An 18,808-nucleotide genomic window follows, 5' to 3' on the forward strand; every position below is an offset into this window, starting at 1 on the left:
TGATCAATTCATAATCAAATCTTAATAATCAATGATAAAATCAAATTGAGTATGTCCTCAGCTAAGGTTGTGCCAATCTGCATGATTACGTATGTTAATGTGATAAAACCCATCGCCTCCTATTACTCATTTAGACCCAATTTAAGACCTGAAGTCAAAGAAAAATTCCCCTCTGGTTACTGGTCAGGTCTATTTTAAGATTGAATACTTTCCTGAAATTACATACACATACCAGGTCCCTAAACTCTGAGATCTGTAAATTTTGGCAGAACAGAACCATTTAATTATAAAAGAAAGTTCCAGCATGCCTCAGCAGAGACCATACTCTATGGTGATGCAACACACAGCTAGAGTTAGTGCAGCACACAGCCTGTGAGGTCAACAACAATTTCCTCCATTGTAAAAAATTAGGTGTGCCACTTGCACCCCTGGCAACATAGCAAAATTGCAAAACTGATTCCCCAGGTGAGTAAAGCTTCCACCAAATTAATCTAATTTTTTACAGTGTTTTGAAAGCAATCTGCTTTAAATGAAAAAGTAATGCTGCAATACTACGTTAAGGATTTCATCTGGCTCTCACCCATGCTTAGGTCAACTTGTTGTTTCATGGGTCTTAGAGCAAGGCAAGATTACTCAAATATGTTGCAGATTATAACAAAGGGCCAGCAAAGAACAGAATAACAAGCAACCTTGCTTTATTCACTTCAGCTAGAGCTTCACAGCTTTTATGTAAGGCAGCCATTTTAATTGACTTTCACCAATGATATATATATATATATATTTTTTTTTTTTTTTAAGGATGGAAGGAAAGTATTTCACAAACATATCTTCCCTCTTATCTGAGCATTGTATTGATCACAGAATTTGGTCTGCTACAGACTTAAATTCTTCAAGAGCCAGTCAGCCACACAGATCCAGAGTATTCCATCAACTTCATACTTTATGCTGAATTTAACAACATTAAAGAATAATACTCAGCACACGCCAGAAGCTCTTTACATACCTGAAAAGAATACTCTACATCATGTTACAGGAAAATTAATTTGAATCCAGCAGCTTAACCTCAGTCAAGAAAGTTTGTGTCAAGTAGGAAGCAGAATAAGTATCATCTTCACCCTGCCTGTAGTGTTGACAGTAAAGGCATTGTAACTAGGTCTCAAAGCTGGATCTTCAGCCCATTGGATTTTGTGTCTTGTTTTGACTGCTCAACAGGCAAGATCTTTAATCGATATGTTGTGAACAAATTTTTCCATTTCAAAGATTTTTTGGGATAACCACATTGCTTTTCACAATTTCATCAGCATAAATGTTTCTTTCATTGTTTTCTTAATGTTAGACTATTTATAAAGTATACTTCCATTAAATGAGGGGTTCACTGAATATGTGGTTTTTATTACATCAGGCAAAACCTCCTAGGACTTGGAAATAACTATGTTTTTAATAGCATCTGATAGCACCATGAGACATTGACTAGGATCATGGCCAATGTGAAGATATGATCCATATGGTCCATTTTACCATCAAGACAGTCATTAAGAACACCTTTTTCATTTTTACCACTCTAAGTATATGGAATCTACAAAGGAATAAGCAAATAGAGATATAAAATTAAACTTTTTATTCAAAGTTATGGCAACTCTCTTCTGACTTCTACATGGTCCATGTGAAATAATCCCAGACATACTGTGCTCAAAAGCAATACTTTACTATGACCACAAAGAATCACTTACCACAGGGTCTTGAAAACACACTATATGGTGTTGCCCTCAGCTTGCTCAGTCTCACCTTCTTCCCCAACTAATCCTGTTGCATTATTTTTAACACAGGACAGTAGGATTTATACAGGGGCATGTATGAGTCAACAACAACAACAAAACCCTTCCAAAATATAATAATCTTGGCTCAACTCTGGTTGTTAAAGTAACCCTGAGCAGAATAAAAAAGACAAATTTAGAGAAAAGGAAGACTTAAAATATTTTGTTTAGCAAATGGAAGGGAGATGATAATATTAAGAGGAGACTGGAACAGAAAAGTGGAAAAAAGGTAACACAGAAACTTGCTCTTGCTCCCAGTCTCAGGCTTTCCCAACTCCTTTTGACTACCTGTGCCAGGGAGACACTGCTGCTGCTGCTTGCTTTTCCTCTCAGAATTTCAAGCACTGGCATTCCACCCAGCTGATAAATTATGTATCAAGGTTAAGAATACTTTTTTTTTTTTTTAACTATAGTAATATTTTTGCCTGAATTTTACAGTAAAAGACCTTGGAGAATATGTCTGCAGTTAACTTCTTGTGCAAACACCTTGAAAAATGAACTAAACATAAGGACAGTGGAGAAGCATTATAAAAATACAGAAATTAGTCAGTTTTTGAACTTCACACACATAAGATGTCTGGAAAGGAAAACAGTAATATATGAGCAGCAACAGTGCTGTTAAAACAACCAAAGACACCTATACAGATACTTGTTTTTTATTTTTATAAAAAAAGATCAGATTTATTAGTGCCAATGTATGTTCATAGTAAGTAACAGAAACTAAACTAATCTGAGTAGCAACTTACATCAAAGGATATCAAAATAATATTTCTTGTAAGTGAAACATAGTACTTCATTTAAACTTGATTCTTGCCAACTAGAAGTCCTTGTTATCTGTCTATGAAGCCTTTAAAGAAAAGTTGCTACAGTCAAACAGAGTCCTGGTAGAACTTGGCACATAAAGAAACAATTCAATTTTCACCCATACAGCACCTCTCACTCCCCTGGAGCACTCATTCATACAATACTTACATAATGCATATACATTATGACTAAAGCCATGTATGGCCTAAAGCACATAGAATATCTCAGTTCTAAATGTAACATATCTCTACATCAAAAGCAGGTCATTGTATTTACAGCAGATGATCTCGCTCTGCAGATGGGGCTTTTGCTTGAAGATCCTTTTGTTAGCATATGCTAAGAAGTTCGAGTCGTCGAATTATTTATCAAATTAGAGGTGTATCTACAGGAAGATCTGTCTGACCGTGTGCAAGGATTCTAAGGCAATAGTAGTAGTTGTTCCACAGGACTAGCGCTGCCATTGCAACCCACTCTCCCTTGGAGCAGTAAAGCCTTCCTTCTCCAGATGCAGCCAGGTGTGGTGAGACATTCATGATCTGCAAGCTGTTGGCTCAAAAGTCTAAAACTTCTTAGTTTGTTTTTGTTTTTAATGTTCATGGAATAGCACCATAGGAATTCACTCTTGATAACAAACAAATCCTGCGTCTGTTGTATTGTTTTGCTTTGCTTTTTTCGCCATCACTCTTACTCATCACTTTTGTCATCGTCTTACTCCCAGAAAAAAACCTCTTTGGGAAACCTGACTCTTGGATACTACTGCAGCTTCATTTCTGAGTAGCTAAACCAGACAATTAGCTCATTCATAAAGAGATCCAAAGAAATAAAGCTTAATAGTGGTTCCAAATGTACTGCTGAAAACAAATTCAGTAGGAGGAGTTCTAGATGATCCTTGACTATTTCTGTTTCTCATGGATACAGATTTTGATTCGGGACAGGTTTTCATCTCAGTCTCTTTCTATGTTCAGTGCAAAATAAGAGCACATCATCAGAGATAGCTTACTTAACTAGTAAACCAAACATTTTCAGATGCTTACACTGTTCAAATTCAGTCAACAAGTCTGGTTCACTACAGAGTACAAGGTCAACTGGTGATGACCGATGTAACAGCTCAGACTTCTCAGTCATTAGTAAAACAAAATACTCTAAAGATCAGTTATGTTTCAGAAGTACGATTTTCCAGTTTCAAAACACTGATAACCTGATATGACAGATGAATTTGTAAAAAATACAGAACAATGCAGGAAGACCTTCCCATTTCATATCTTCTTTCAAGTCCTTGTATACACCTTAAGCTGGATACAAATTCAAAGCAACTAGATATAAGGACAGTATTTTGAATGTGTGACCTGAAAGAGCTTTTTTTCCTCCTGGACACCATACAATTGTCAGAAGGAAGAATGGTCTGCAGGGTCACTTCCCCTGAATGCAACTGATTGAATCTGTACGCATCTAAGACAAATGTCAAACCATGAAGAACAGCTTTTATATTCTCCCTGCATGCAAAGTCGTTTCACAAGCTTTGCAGAGACAGTCAAGTATGGAGTCTGCACATCATCATCTTGACTATTCCACTGGGATAGGTGATTTATTTTTTTCTAATTTTATTTCAGTCTCTGGTCTTATAAGTCATCATTTCAACTGAATTCATATAAAACATTTGTGCTAATAACTTCAGTTTAAAAAAAAAAAAAAAAAGACATGCCTTCCTTCCTTTCCACTGTGCGTTCTTTCTTCTCAGTCTCCTTTTCTGGCATAGAGGTTCTTGTGTTATTTTTTGGTGTGCACGCTATCTGGATATTTTATACTTCTGTATCGTATATGAAATCCTTTCTTGTTGATTGTATCATCAGTGTGAAAGTGAAGTAAAAGAGCTTCCCCTGCTGAATAAATTTCTTCTGGTGGCTAAAATAAATGAATAAACAAATAAATTATCTGCCCACTGTGTATTTATCCCCTTCCTTCACATTTTTTTTTCTTATGGATATTTATCTTTTCCTGTTATGCCTTGTCATGTAATTCCACTGGGTCTCACACGATGCCATCTGACATCCTCAAACAGATTAGTTCTATCTCACTCAACTCCCAACTATAGGCTAAGAATTTTTGAGGCAGACTGAAGAAATGACAACCTGAACTCCTAAAAGCTGTAGGTCAGCTTAAATAATGATGTTTGAATATTTATCTGCTGGCAGAAATTTTAAAATTATCTGTTATAAAGTTTTGCTTTTGTATTAATGTGCACTCTTTCAATCTTGAGCTCTGGGCCTGAAAAGCATCTTTTTGCACAATCTAAATAAATGTGGCATCGTGCTTTCTGAATCTAATTTAACTTCTCCAGTTCGTATGGAGTATCTCTGCAATCTTTTCTTATGAGAAAAAGAAAACAAAGCTCCTTGTTCTTTTGTTCTTCCCGGATGTCTTCTATAGTTCTGGTGGTAGGATATACTAATAGTGACTTTCTCCTACTTCAGTTTGGATTATTTTGCTTTCAATAGCTTTTCTATTTAATTCTGTCTTTCCTATGTGGCCTCTGATATTCATCCATATCTTACCAGAACCAAAACAAAACAACACCAAAATCCAACCCCACCACCACCACACCACTACCACGCCCGTCACTCCTCCCACAAAATAATTCAGCCCTAGGTTGGGCCATTCTCCAGTTTGTTGCCCTCCTACGTGTAAATAGGGCAACTTGCAAAGAAAAGTATTGTTTTGTGTAAGTTAGTAGATGCTGGACTCAGTTGTAGCATTTCCCTTAGAATATATTGCCTGCAGTTCAGTGGTAGCACCTTTCCTGCATGTTTAAGTGTTCAAAAATGCCTTAAAAGGATTTAAGCCAGCTTACAGGTAACTCATCTGAATGACTGAGATGTTTGATCCAGCACTGTGGCTGAATCAAAAAAGTGACACATGTTTAATTAAGATCTCCTATCATTTCATGTAAAGTCTTTCAAACCTTCTATCTAGGCAGAGTGTATGGGTGAAAGTGTGCTTGCATTTCCACACATATAAAGAATTGATGAGGACTTGTGGGATCATTGCACCAGCTTTCACAATGCAGGCAGCCAACAGACAAATACAAGTCTATAGGAGAAATAGGATACATCCTTTTCAGGATGACACCTGGGCAATTTCCTCCATGCTTCACAATTAAAACATGTCAGAGATGCATATGGGATAACAGGACTTTCTTAAGGCCCACATTAATATCACACAGTTTAGAAGCACTTTTTTTTCCTACAATCAGATTTAAGTAGTAGATGAGCATATTATAAATGCTTCCCAAGCACCCCTCCCCCTGTAAAAAGTGGCTTCTTCATTCAAACTGAAAGAATTTGTGATAATTTTCAACACTGGTGCGTTTCTGTCTCCACAGGGGGAAAAGCTGCCAACTTTTTTTGGGTGCTGGTAAACACTTTGCTGTCAACCACCTAAAACTTAACATAACTTTGGTCAAAACCTAGGTAAGAATATTTATTGTTGAAAATATTTCAAGCAAGTGTTTGTACTAGAAGAGTGCAAATTTATATTAGAAAATAATCTGAATCAGATATTAGGGTATCTTCATTATAAGGTGTAGTAACTGAACCTTGTCCTTTCTTGACACTTTCCTTCCTCTTCCCTGTCTTTCTTATTCTTTTTTTTTGTGGAAATAAAATGAAAAATTTTAGTACCTGGTTACTTACCCCAGATCCACAAAATCGACCAAGTCTCACAGCTGTCTTATCATGACCGTCAAAGAGCTCCACATAATCATAACCACAGTCTGCCTCTTCTTCAACCTCGAAAGTCTGAAATATTAACTCAACTCGATAGCTGCGCTCTGCCACCAGGAGCCAGTCGCAGTCCGACTGAACTGGATAATTGTTATCACCAAACTGAGCATGTGAGTACAGGTCTTTGGGCTTGGTTTCAGCTTTCAGCCGACCACCACACTCTAAATGGAGGGAAAAAAAAAAAAAAAAGGATGAAGCATCTTACTGAGTGCAAATCAGCATCTTCTTTTCATGGATGCCCAGTCTTATTCAGGCTGAGTGCATTTTTATGCCATGAGCAGTCAATCAAACAAGGTGTAGAGTGAAGTACTACCCAGTAAGAATACAAATCCACCATTCTGAGTTTTTCCTATATAAATTCTGTTTTATAACTACAGAGACTTGAGCATATTGGATAAGTTTTAAGTGAAAGACAAAAAGTTATAAGGAATGTCGTTCAAGTGGTAGGACATACTTTGGGTAGGCTCTTGAGAGGTGCCGGTGGCCAGCAAGGCAAGTGTTGTTGTAAGTGGGGTATCCACATTTCAGTGGTGACAATGTTTCCACATGGGTTAATGACACCATTTGCAAGCAGCAGGGGAGGATCAGCTCTAACACACATGTAGTCAGTGATCAAGTGCAAGTGTCTTGTGTTTCATAGGAGTGTCAGCTTTAACTGTCATGCAGTGCCTGGAGAGCTAGCTCAATACTAAACACTACTGCCAAGCTCCCTAACTTGTTTGTTGTGTGGTTCATGGACATGAACAGGTCTTTCTCTGCAAAAGATCATGGCCAGGACAAAGCTGCTACTACCAGAGAGTCTCGCAGCTGAAAGGGTTGCTCTTGAGGGAATTCTTGAGCAGAAGATCCTTGCCTTATGCCAAAGTCATTATTTCAGCATAAATCTCGATTTGTACCCAGCAGCAAAATGTATGTGGGGCTTTAGAGCTTGTTTATAACTGCTCAAAAATTTCATAATTTACATATGAATTAACTTTTGTGTATACTCAAATTAGCTGTTCTTTAGCCAGTCTGCTGGAGAACAGAAATTGCTGAAAATGCACTGAGTAAAAAAATATAAAAATACAGTACCTGGTACTTTATCTTTTCCAAATATTTCCAGTAGCTATAATTAAAACTACTATTCTATCCTAAATGGCCAGTGAATTCAGCTTCTACAGTAACTTAAATATAGAGGTGTTATGCATTTGCCAATTAAAAATGCTATTTACAATGCAACAAATAACAGATGGAAAATAGTACTTAAAAGAAAAAAATGCATTGTTTATTACATTTTCAAGAGATGGGTGGAAGCTTTTTTACTTTACAGGTACAAAGATTTCAGTGAAAGCATAATTTAGTTTTGGTTTCTCATCAAGAACAAACCATCCCTCACAGCACCCATAAAAACACCAGTGCAAATGAGCTTGAAACAAAACCTGAAGTTTACAAGTTTAGATTCAATTTTTATAAATGAACAGATCATTCTATCTGCATTTTGATCACATGTATTATAAATTGATCATTTTATAATAACCTGAAACAAATTGCAAGATCTGAATGTTTCTAAGCTTTGGTGAAGAGATTCTGTGAATTTGACTTCAGTGTCATGGACTGCATCCACACTAAACATGACCAACTGCAATGTTATATTGTCAGGAGTCACATTTCAACTGGGAATTAATGACAGTAATGAGCAAATCCTTATTTTTTAAAAACGTGTGTGCATTTTCTTAATAAGGAAATGAAGAAATCAAAACAGGAAATATAAGTAACAATAATAATTAGAGTAATCCATTATGCATTATCTGTTGTTCAATCAGAAATTTCTGAATTTTTTTGCTTTTAAAGAACAGATAGGAGCACATGATAAAGACAATTTGTCAAATGAGATAGTTCAAACAGTTATTTCCCATTGGTATTCTAATATACTCATTTTTTTTTCCCCTTTGTTTTTTCCTGTTTTTGATTTAATTTACTTCGGTTTTTGGTGGTTGGTTGGTTTATTTTTTTTTTTTTACTGGACTGTTGCCAACATTAAGAACATCTCTCTGCTTCAGACACAGAACAGCTGCTGGGGAGAAAGCGTGTAACGAACTATCTGCATTTTTTCCCTCTGCTTCTTACAGTGGAGAGGAGCTTAAAGGAAAGTTGTAGCCATACTAACAACAACTGCAGAAAATCCACACTATCTGAACTAGTGAAACAAGATCATAAATTTGATTCAGCATTGTGATACTGAATTATTACAGTCATTCTGGAAGTGACAGAGGATCCTAAACTGAGTGACATCTGAGATGTCCAAATTTGTCAAGAGACATCCTCGCAGGGCTGACAGAAACAGGACCTACAGCAGACCTGCCACCACCTGCAGCAGTGGCTGGAGGCCAGGCACCATAAATGAGGCCATCCAGAAGGGAGCTAGATGCCTGTGTTAGGGCAACCAAATCACTCCTTGAGCAATGATGTTTAATATTCTGTCAGGAGCATTTTTATAAATTCCTTCTGGATGGATTATGACTCTTCTGAGAGGGGAAAATATAACTGAATCTCTTTCTAAAACTGTGTTGGACTTTAAACCCAGCATTTTATATGTTTTGCTCCACCCAGGGAAGCCTTTCTAGCCAATCTATTTTTTGAAACTTTCTGCCTCTGCTGCTACAGTTTTAATCTTTTTCAATGGAAATTTGAGATTTGGATAGTATTTCAAGCCAAAAAGTGTCACAGAAGGGAAATCAACATCATCACCAGGATCTACTAGAATAAGAGGTTATTAAAGATGCCACGAATACTGCAGCACATACACCTTTGGGCATAGAATCCAGTTACTCTTTCACTGTTGCTATATTACACAGTGTTATATTCTACAGAGTGAGTTCTGCCAACAGGTCAGAAGTGAAAGGAGCAGCATCCTCAGCTCTCCCTGTCTGCCTGCACAGCTATACAGGATTGAGCGCTGCTTTGCCTACTTCCATTGCATACTGCCAATTATTATTTGCCAGAACAAACAAAATAAGGAAATGCAATCCACTATCTATACACTTGTTGGATATCTATTCATTCACATGTGCATCCAAAGCACAGAGGTAAAATTCCCATGGAACATTTGTGTCTGGCTCAAGACTGCAGGAAAAGGATGCAAGATCTGAGTTGTCTCATTCAAACACTACCTCAAAGCAGATGCTGGTGATGCACTGTTCAACTTAGTGAGAAGTTTGTGCAACAGCAGTTGACAGAAATAAATGTCCTCTCTCAAGGAAGCAAACTTTATTAATTGTTACAACATGCTTAAAGATTTTATTCTTCAGACTTTCTCAGAAAAGCACTAATATGCATGCTAAGAAAGTTTTTACAGTTAAGGCACATAAAACTCAGCAGCTACGAGGGAAATTACAGCGATTCATAACATAATTAGCAATCTTTAGAAGTTAGTGAGTATACATTTGAACATCTTTCACATAGGGACTGCTCCAATTCTGCAAATTGAAAGTGAGAAGAATAAATGAGACAGTAGTTTTGCAACACCTGTTTGTAACAAGAGTTCTGACCTTTAACTATTTACATCAAGATAATTTAAAAATGAGTAATTATTACCATTTCTATCTAATTTTCCATCTAAGGGAAGGGGTTACTGTGGTAGTGAAGGCAAAAAAATGGCATGCTTGTAAAAGAGGATTTTCCACAAAAAAAAAAATATTGAATTACAGATAGCTAAAGTTTTCACTTTCCAGGCCCAGATCATGAGGAATGAATAGTTCATGTACTGTTGCCTACTGTCTTTCTCTGAAAGGGAAATTAAATTAATAAAGTTTTGGAATTATTCTTAATAAAGCAGAAGGAAAAAAAAGAAAACGCTAACATCGATATATGAGGATTTTTTAGCTGAGCACTACACATCACCTTGATGAATACTCTGGGTAATATCAAATGCTATTAACAGTGACTAATCACCTTGATTACTATCTTCTATTAATGATTGTTACCTATCAGTAAACGTTATCTACTAACACGGATATTTATAAATATTTTCTGCATTAATATTTATTGCCAAATATTGGATGAATATGAATGAACTTTGGAAAGTAAAGACAGACATTATGGCTGAAGAAGAAATCAAAACAAAAAAAAAAAACCCAAACCCCCTCATTTTACAGCAGGCACTGAAGGTTTAGAGATTCGGCACTAGGGGCCACTGTAAGCCAAGCAACGTCAGGGAAATAATGTACACACTATGAAAGTGTCCCAAGAAATCTATTAATGCAATTGCAAAACACTATTTTCAATTTCAGTGATTTCTGCCAAAGCACAAAATTAAATGATAACTATGAAGGAGATTATATTTTTAAGGCCCTAAGAAAGCCTTCAGTATTGTTTTTTCTTATTCTTCTTTGGTTTGTCTTTCCTTTTTAGCTCTATAGGAAAGTAATAGCTGTTTACACAAAACACGGACTTTTGTTTAAGTTAGAACAGGAAAGTAATGGAGGTGCATCACATGCCCCAGTGAAGTGTTGCCATTACAAATACAATGAAAAGCTAATGAATCTTTTACAAACTAATAGCTTGAATCCTAAAAAATATCCTTTGATTGTCTATGCCAGTATCTTCTTTTGATTGGATTTTGTTTCAAAATCTTTTAATTGATTACCTATGAGAGAGAGAAGAAAAAAGAAACATCTAAAATATTAGAGAATATTTTCTGTAATCTCAGACTTTTCCTACTGTTCTTAAGGTTCATTAGATTTAGTTGTAACATTGTCTTATCTGTTAACTCATCCCATTCCTATAAAAGAAATGCCTGAATATCTTCCACTAAAGAACAAAGGAGAAGTTACTGGTAAAACACATGCTGATTTTCTGACCTGTAGAGTGCGTTGCTTGGAAGCCTTTTCTTTGAACTGATGCATCAGAAATAAAGCGGAGAAACATTTTGTTTCCAGTAGCAATAAGAGGATCTGGTATCTTATTGCCACATAAGCGTCCCAGAATTGGTGATTTTTCACTTTCACCATCAAACACTTCCAAGTGGTCATAAGCACATTCCTGATGTTGTTCTATCTCAAATTCATTGAAGGTCTGGGGGGAAAAAAAAGCAAAATGACTCAATGTAGTGCTGTGTTTACTGTACTTATGTGGTACATATGTACCGTCAGTATGTTTCAGAATACAAAGTAGATGTAATTAAGATGACAGATTTCACATTACTGCCCCTACAAGCCTGTAGCTTTGAATAACATACTAATTTTGAGAAAGTGGAATAACAATTAAGACAGTGAATTTTAAGAGGGCATCATCCTTCGTATAGAAAGGGATTAGAATCTTTATAGCCAACAAATATCCATAAGAGTATATTAAATCTAGAATGTGGTGGCCTTTCTGTTGAACTTGCAGTTTGCAGGATTATTCCAAATTTCAGAGAACATTCAAAACAGCAAAAAACTGAAATTATTGGTTCCTCAGATAGTTGAGAATTGATTGAAACATCTGCAAAACATAGCGCACACACCCCCTTTTTTTTTAAACTTACCTCACACTGCAACTAAAACCTTTGAGAATTACCTTTCCACATGAATGGTTATGCATGAAAGTTATATTTTCTCATCTATTACCTAGAGATCTACTTTTTATTACTACAACAACAACAACATTTCAGGCTGCACCCTTCACACTAAGATCACATTTTGCTAGTGAAATCATTGTGAAAAATAACAAAATTATGTTGATTGTTCGTTAAAAAAAACTTAAACAGACTCTTTTGCTGTCCTCAGCTCTCCCAAGAAAATTCAAATTGCTGCAATAGTTTCCACAAAAACTGAGGCTTACAAACTTTATTTAATTTCAAATCTGTGATCTTTCTTTTACACTTCAAAACATTTATCTTAGTTTCTGAGTTCCTAGGGATTCTCAGTCTCTCTCAGTGTTCATGGCAGCTTGTAAGGACAAAATTTGGTCTATAAAAAATTGTAAATTGCAAGTTCTTTGGAGCAGAGAGTGGCAAACTTTTAAAAACTTCTGGAATTTAGATTTCTCAAACATATAGTGTCCAACTGAAGGCATTTCTGAAAAGTGTATGCCATACCCTACAGAAACCGTTAAAACACATAACAACTAACACCTGCTTTTCAAATACGGAATAGTGTCTTCCAAGACTGGACTAGTATCAACAAATTTATTTCAAGGGGACATCTAAGAGATTTCAGATAAGACTTTTTGACCAGGGCTAAATTTCAACAAGAAACCTGAAGGTTAATATCCAGTAATTATCTCTCAGGTAAACACGGAGAAGACAATATACATATACATCTTTGTGAATTTTCAGAAATAACCTACAATTTAAAGTGAAATTCAAAATCTGTTGTGTTCAGCAAAATAGCAGAAAAACACTAAGTATAAATGCTCCCATGAGTAGTCATGTAGCTGACTGTTTACGGAAAAAAACCCCAAACAAACAAACACTAAAGGATTAAGAAGCAATGATTAAAAGGAATAAAACTGAACTGTCAAATACTGAGCAAATATCATAATTATGTATTCTGTCTAGTACACCAAAGCAAATCTGACCTACCAAATCCCTTGTGGAATCCAGTCAGTGTGAAATCTGATGGTAATTTTTATTAATAGCTGACCTAAAGGGAATATAAAGAGCTAACATGAAGTCTTTTGCCCAAAGAACTGAATTATTCAGAATAACACTTTTGTTTTGTGAAAAGTGAAGAGTTGCATGATGCAGTGGATATAGGTTCATTTCACAGGAAAGTTTGGGGTTTTATATTAAGGGATTGAAACTTTAGAGGCAGTGAAAACAGCTGTACAGCAGTCCCTCCTGCTGCTCTTAAATTGTAGTCAGCCATCCTACTTTTATGATGCCAAGTACGTGTTGTCATTTATACCCAAATAAAATCTGATGGATTAAAAAAAAAACCCAGAAAGCTGAGAGACTGACTGTAAGGGAGTTAGTTAAATATAGAATTGAGTCAAGCCAACTTGGAATCAATGGGAGCAATAGATGTGATCCAAGAGCAGCCTGCAGAACTTCGTTTTCTTTTAGAGGAAAATTGTATCAGTTTTGTTCACTTCTCATTAGGACAAAAAAAATCACTCTCTAGGAAGCAGTTCTTACCATGAACTGTAAGATTATATTATTTTTAATATTTGACTTATCACCAGGTTTCCTAAGCCTGCAGGGGGACAGTACATACTATATTGCATCCCACAAAGAACAGAAAAAAGTCCTAAATCTGTTATGAGTCTAGCAATTACAAAGAGAATCAAAGGAATTTGTGTTTTAAATGAAAAGCAGATCTTAATATTAATCCTTTTAAAAGCTTTAAATGCCTGATATTTCGAAACACCCAGAGACAATCTCAATTTTTTAAAAAAACAGTCAGTTCTCAGCAGTGGACTAAGAGTGAGCTTGAAAGAGGAGAACTGACAACAAACTTTCCTTAAAGTTGAACATAACTGAATAGTTGCTGCCAACAGAGTTCACAGATGATTTAATAAAGTTGGTAGTATAATTAAATCACACTCCATCTTCCTGCAACAAATACTTTTGAATACCTACCCCGCCACCATGACAACAGTACTCATTTTGATTGTCTCATTAGTGGGAATGGTATTCAGAAATGTTACATATAACTTCTGAACATCTAGCCCTTTCTATCTATAGCACTCAGCTGAGTAGATATGTTGGTGGCACTTATGGATAGCTGCCTGAATGGGACACTTAAGTCTGTCTCTTATAAACATCCAGCTGATTAGCTTATGAAAATCCCTCTCTCTGCTACATACATTTTCAAAGCCATCTTTATCTACACATTTCATTTAAAAATTCTGAAGTGCATATCCATTTTTTCATAGGCTTCTTAATTACACCAAATGCTTAACTTCAGCCTTTTCCAAAAGAGACTTTTCAATGATTACCAGAGTGAGAGCAATCACATTACCAGAGTGAGAGCAAACAAAAGATTAATTTCTGTATACACACCCCTCTCAAAAAATGAAGCACAGCCTCACAATTCATGTGGTTTGTTACCAAGAAGAAATCAATTCTTTCCTTGTCCAATTTGACTAAGTAAACTGTCAGGAGTAAACTTAAATATGGCATGAAAGTCCAAGAAGAAATATTTATCCATAGTGGAAGTACGGTATTAATATTATTGATAAGGCATCTCACCATATTAGATAGACTTTAAAGATACTATACACAGAATTTAGTAGATTAACCACACTGACTTGCACAGAAAAGTACATTTCAGACTCTAAATCATGGAGGGCTTTTTTAAAATTCTATTTAGTAAAATTCTGTCTGATTTGTCCAATTTCATTGGCAAAAGCAATTTAAAAACCTTTTATTTTGATACAGACCATGTGATATTTCACTGAAGAAATCTGAATGATGGAATTTTGCCTGCTGAGGTTAAAAGTACTGAAAAAGCTTTTACAGTAACACACCCATTCCTGGCTGGTTTCGGATTATTCAGCCAAGATGAAGAATGCTTGCTCAGAAGTGGCAGTAAGAAGGCTGCCTGAATCAAAACCCTCTTTTTCACCCTTTGAATGGACAGAGCATGCACACCACCCATTTTTCACCACCCCCACATTCCCAGAACAGTTTAACCATTTTCTGGTGAACAATTCCACATCAGCACCAGTAACAGGGGTTGTGGTTTTGGCTAAGGTCAGCAGTTATGAGATGACAATATCCCTTTCATCCCTGCATCAATTTTGGCTATTGCTTCTACATCTCTGAAGCAGAGACATCTCTCTTCTCAAGTTTATTTGCTCCAGAACATTTGTTAAATCAATTTATCAGATTTTGGAATATGTAAGGCCAGCTTTTGTTGTGGCTGTCCCCCGAGTAATCTGGCTGAAGGAACACTGCAGCTGACCTCAAAGCAGGAAAGCCCCCTGGGCTTTGTACAGCAGCTTTGTACCGCTGCCGCATAACCTCAATAGATCTACAAAGCTCCCTAAGATCTGCTAGCCTATCTTCAGCCACCAGTATTGTCCTCAGCCAGCTGGACGCAAAAGTAACTTAAGTCTACTTAGGCGACTCTTCAGATTATGTTAAAATTTGGAGACACTTTTAAATGAGAAATCCAGGTTCTTGGTTTTTGTATCTTCTCTTCCTTCTCAAAAAGTACGGAACAGAAATGCAAAAGGTGTGTGGAGAGGACTCTTCTTAACTTCTAATTTGACTTATGCTATATATTGGAGTTTGCGTAAATAGCCTCTGCCATATTTGTCAAAACTTTGTCCAAATTTTATGAATTGCAACAATGATATAGTAAAATCTGACCTGAGGAAAGTATTCCTCCTGACCTTTGCTGTCCATAGTATTTACAATCAAACTTAAATTCACAGTTCTATGATATTGAGTAGCCCCAGCTGGCCAGGAATGAACAGGAGTCAGCAGGTTTTTAAAACAGTGTACCTCTGGGTTGCAAACTGATAGCAAAGTTTAGTAACAGTTTCATGTCATTGAGTAGCCATTTGAGAAGCAGGTTTGTTGGAAGAAAAGAGAAAAAGAAAGGGTAGGAAGAAACTCACCAATTTGACCCTCTGCCCAGGGGTGGCACTGATTTCCCACGTGCACTCCTTTCTGCTGGGATACTTGTCGGGCCAGTTAGGACTTGTGATGATGCCATTGGGACTGTGGATCTTCTGTTCACACTCAGCTGTGCCAACAGTAATAACATCAGTTAGTCTGGGGGTCTGCATTCAGAGATAGCCAGAAAAGTACTCTTTCTTTTGTCAGGGAACCCGTTGAATGGAAAGGATCTTTAGGAAGACAGTTAAGCACACTCTTCAGTGTACACAATCATGTGCTTCTCCTTTGGCACACGCTTTGCGGCAATTAACCCGGCATGCTTGTTTATTGATTGCTGTGAAACATACACTGTTGTTTACAACGGATGGCTTTTAAAAAAAAAAAAGGAATTTACATAAGATAAGCATTAAAATTTAATTTAATATTTTGCTATCCACCCCATTCTACATACAAGTATGAAAATCCAAAGAGAAATCTTGTTGCTCCAACTTCAAATGGTATTTCCTGAACAAGTTATTTTTCTCTCTTTTTGCTAATTTTTATACTGCAGCTACCAAGCAATCATTTTGATTTCTAAACCACAGTTTCTAGGGATATATATACAACTAGAGAACAGCTAAATCTAATCTGTGAGTATAAACCAAGAACAGCTTAGTCATTCATATCGTAACTGAATCACGAGAATGCATCTCTGTGAATAAATATAAAGAACTAAAACTTAAAGAAGGCAAGAAAGAAACTGGTTTTATTTTTGTATTTAGCTTTTTAATAATCTCAAATTGCTTTATAAATACCAGAGAATTATTCAACAATAATCCTTTAGAGCAGGCAAGTATCATTCCAACACCAGTGAAAATGCAAGTGGTTCACAAAGAGCACATCTTTACTCACAAGTTAAATCCATGCTAGAATACAGCCTTGAGACATTACATTAGCTCACATGATATTGCACGCTTGAGGTTAATATGCAGATAACCTAAATTCTACTTAAGCCCCAAAGCCTACTGTTTTCTTGGAGGCAGCCACACCTTGAGACAGCAGATAGGAAGAAAGATGCATAGGGACTTGACTGGAATTTACATTGTCTGAATATATTCCTTAAAATAAACGCAGAAAGGGCAGATGCAGTTTCAACCTAACTGCTACTGATAAGAGCAAATGACAGTTTTACTAGGCTTCTCTCCAGAAAACTCTAACCTCTGTTTAATACAGCATTAAATAAATATTCTATCAAAGCTTTAAATGTTCCACACTTCACAGAACTATTAAAGTAGCACTCCCTGCCAATGATCCCAAGTTTTCCAAACTGCATTCCTGTGGACCTCAAAGTCAGCCACACACAAATGCTGGGGATAGAGGGGATGGGAAAGAGGGGGTGGGGGTGTGTTGAAGCCTAAATGTCTGAGCCCCCATTACCAAGATCTTTTTCTTTCCTTTCTTTTCTTTGGAAGGAAAGCTGCAGAAAGCTTTCTGCAAGACAGTTGTATAAGCAAACATGCAAATATCTTACTACTTACCCTCCTTGCAGTCATGTTTGTTTTCATGTAACACAAATCCATTTCGGCACTGGCAAACGTAGCTTCCTACTGTGTTGATGCACTCGTGCTGGCAGCCACCATTGTCCTTTGAACACTCATCCTTGTCTAAGAAATACACAAGTTTGGGTGAGCATCACAGCTAGCAATAGTCTTCATTACCAAAAAGAAAAAGGTTTAGCACAGTGTTCGAGTCCAGAAAAGGATAAGCTAAGGCACAGTCACTCTTCTCAATTTGGCAGTTTCATGGTACCTTAGATCTAGCCACTCATTACTCAGCCTGCAGCCTTGCACCATGGCACAAATAGTCTGTCTTCTCTTTCTAGGAAATGAGCATTAGTTCCTAGGGGAGAGGAACACTAGTAAAACAAACAAGCTAAATCAAAGGAGATAAGACAGTCACCAGCGTTTACTCTTTCAAGTGGTCTAGATGGTAAAAATTTCATAAATATCTCATCCAAAGCTTTATTTCTGTAAACAACAGGAGTGTAATTTACGGACAACACATAAAGTATTCTAACTTTATGCAAATTCCACAATTTAATGGTGGTATGCTGAAAGGAACATCTAGGCCAAATAAGGTTTCAAGCTCTGCACATTAAACATGTAAGAAAAGAAGGATTTAACATGAATATTTTTAGTAAGTTCTTCTTTTTTTTTCCCCAGCAGAGTGACAGTGTGCTTTACTTTTAATGAATCTGGACATTACAGAACACTACAAAAAGAAAAAAAATTCATTGAAAAGCATACAAAAGAAATTGGCAATAGTTATTTCAAAGGTATCTACAATATAGCATGCAGTTCTGTTTATTAACATATAATCCTTCAAAAGAACTTTTAGTGTGTTAGAAGCAAAGCAGAGAGTAGGGGAGGAAATATGACCTGCATTAAACAGCTACAAATTCATTGCATGGACCAAAGCCAAACTAGATTAACAAGCCGTCATTCTAGCAAGAGGCCTCAGCTGCCACCCTTCTATGTCATTCAGCTGTTGTCATTTTGGGTGAGACTGGTCCATTTAAAAGAGACAGACTGTCTCTGACAGAGACATATATATACACATACATGTATATATGTATGTACATGTATATACCTATATATGTATAGACACGTATATATAAATCCTGAGATATAAAAATATATGCCCATATAAATATATATATATATATTAAAAAAACCACACACACATATTAAAAACCTGTATCTTACAAGATGTGTCGTTTCAACATGCGAAAGAGAAGAGGAAAAAGAGCAAAGAAATTGTGGTCATCCCAGAGGTCCAGTTGTTGCAGGGCTGAAATGCAGAGCATTCACCCCCTTCAGCCTCATGTACCTTGGAAAGCAGCA

The 18,808-nt window shown here is 36.4% G+C and overlaps 1 protein-coding gene across 4 annotated transcripts in view; it reads right to left on the reverse strand.

The window, feature by feature from the left end:
- Positions 1-1,603: 1,603 nt before the first annotated feature.
- Positions 1,604-18,808, reverse strand: part of TLL1 (tolloid like 1) — a 141,249-nt gene continuing 124,044 nt past the window's right edge. For all 4 annotated transcript variants that reach the window (XM_074822874.1, XM_074822873.1, XM_074822875.1 and 1 more), the window contains 5 exons: positions 17,444-17,569; positions 15,926-16,053; positions 11,236-11,449; positions 6,308-6,558; positions 1,604-4,520 (listed from right to left, as the gene is read on the reverse strand). In XM_074822874.1, the coding sequence (XP_074678975.1) occupies positions 4,386-4,520; positions 6,308-6,558; positions 11,236-11,449; positions 15,926-16,053; positions 17,444-17,569 (854 nt within the window). In that variant the 3' untranslated portion in view covers positions 1,604-4,385. The remainder of the gene's footprint in view (positions 4,521-6,307; positions 6,559-11,235; positions 11,450-15,925; positions 16,054-17,443; positions 17,570-18,808) is intronic.

Source organism: Strix aluco, chromosome 4, assembly GCF_031877795.1.
Source record: "Strix aluco isolate bStrAlu1 chromosome 4, bStrAlu1.hap1, whole genome shotgun sequence".
Lineage (NCBI taxonomy): Eukaryota > Metazoa > Chordata > Aves > Strigiformes > Strigidae > Strix > Strix aluco.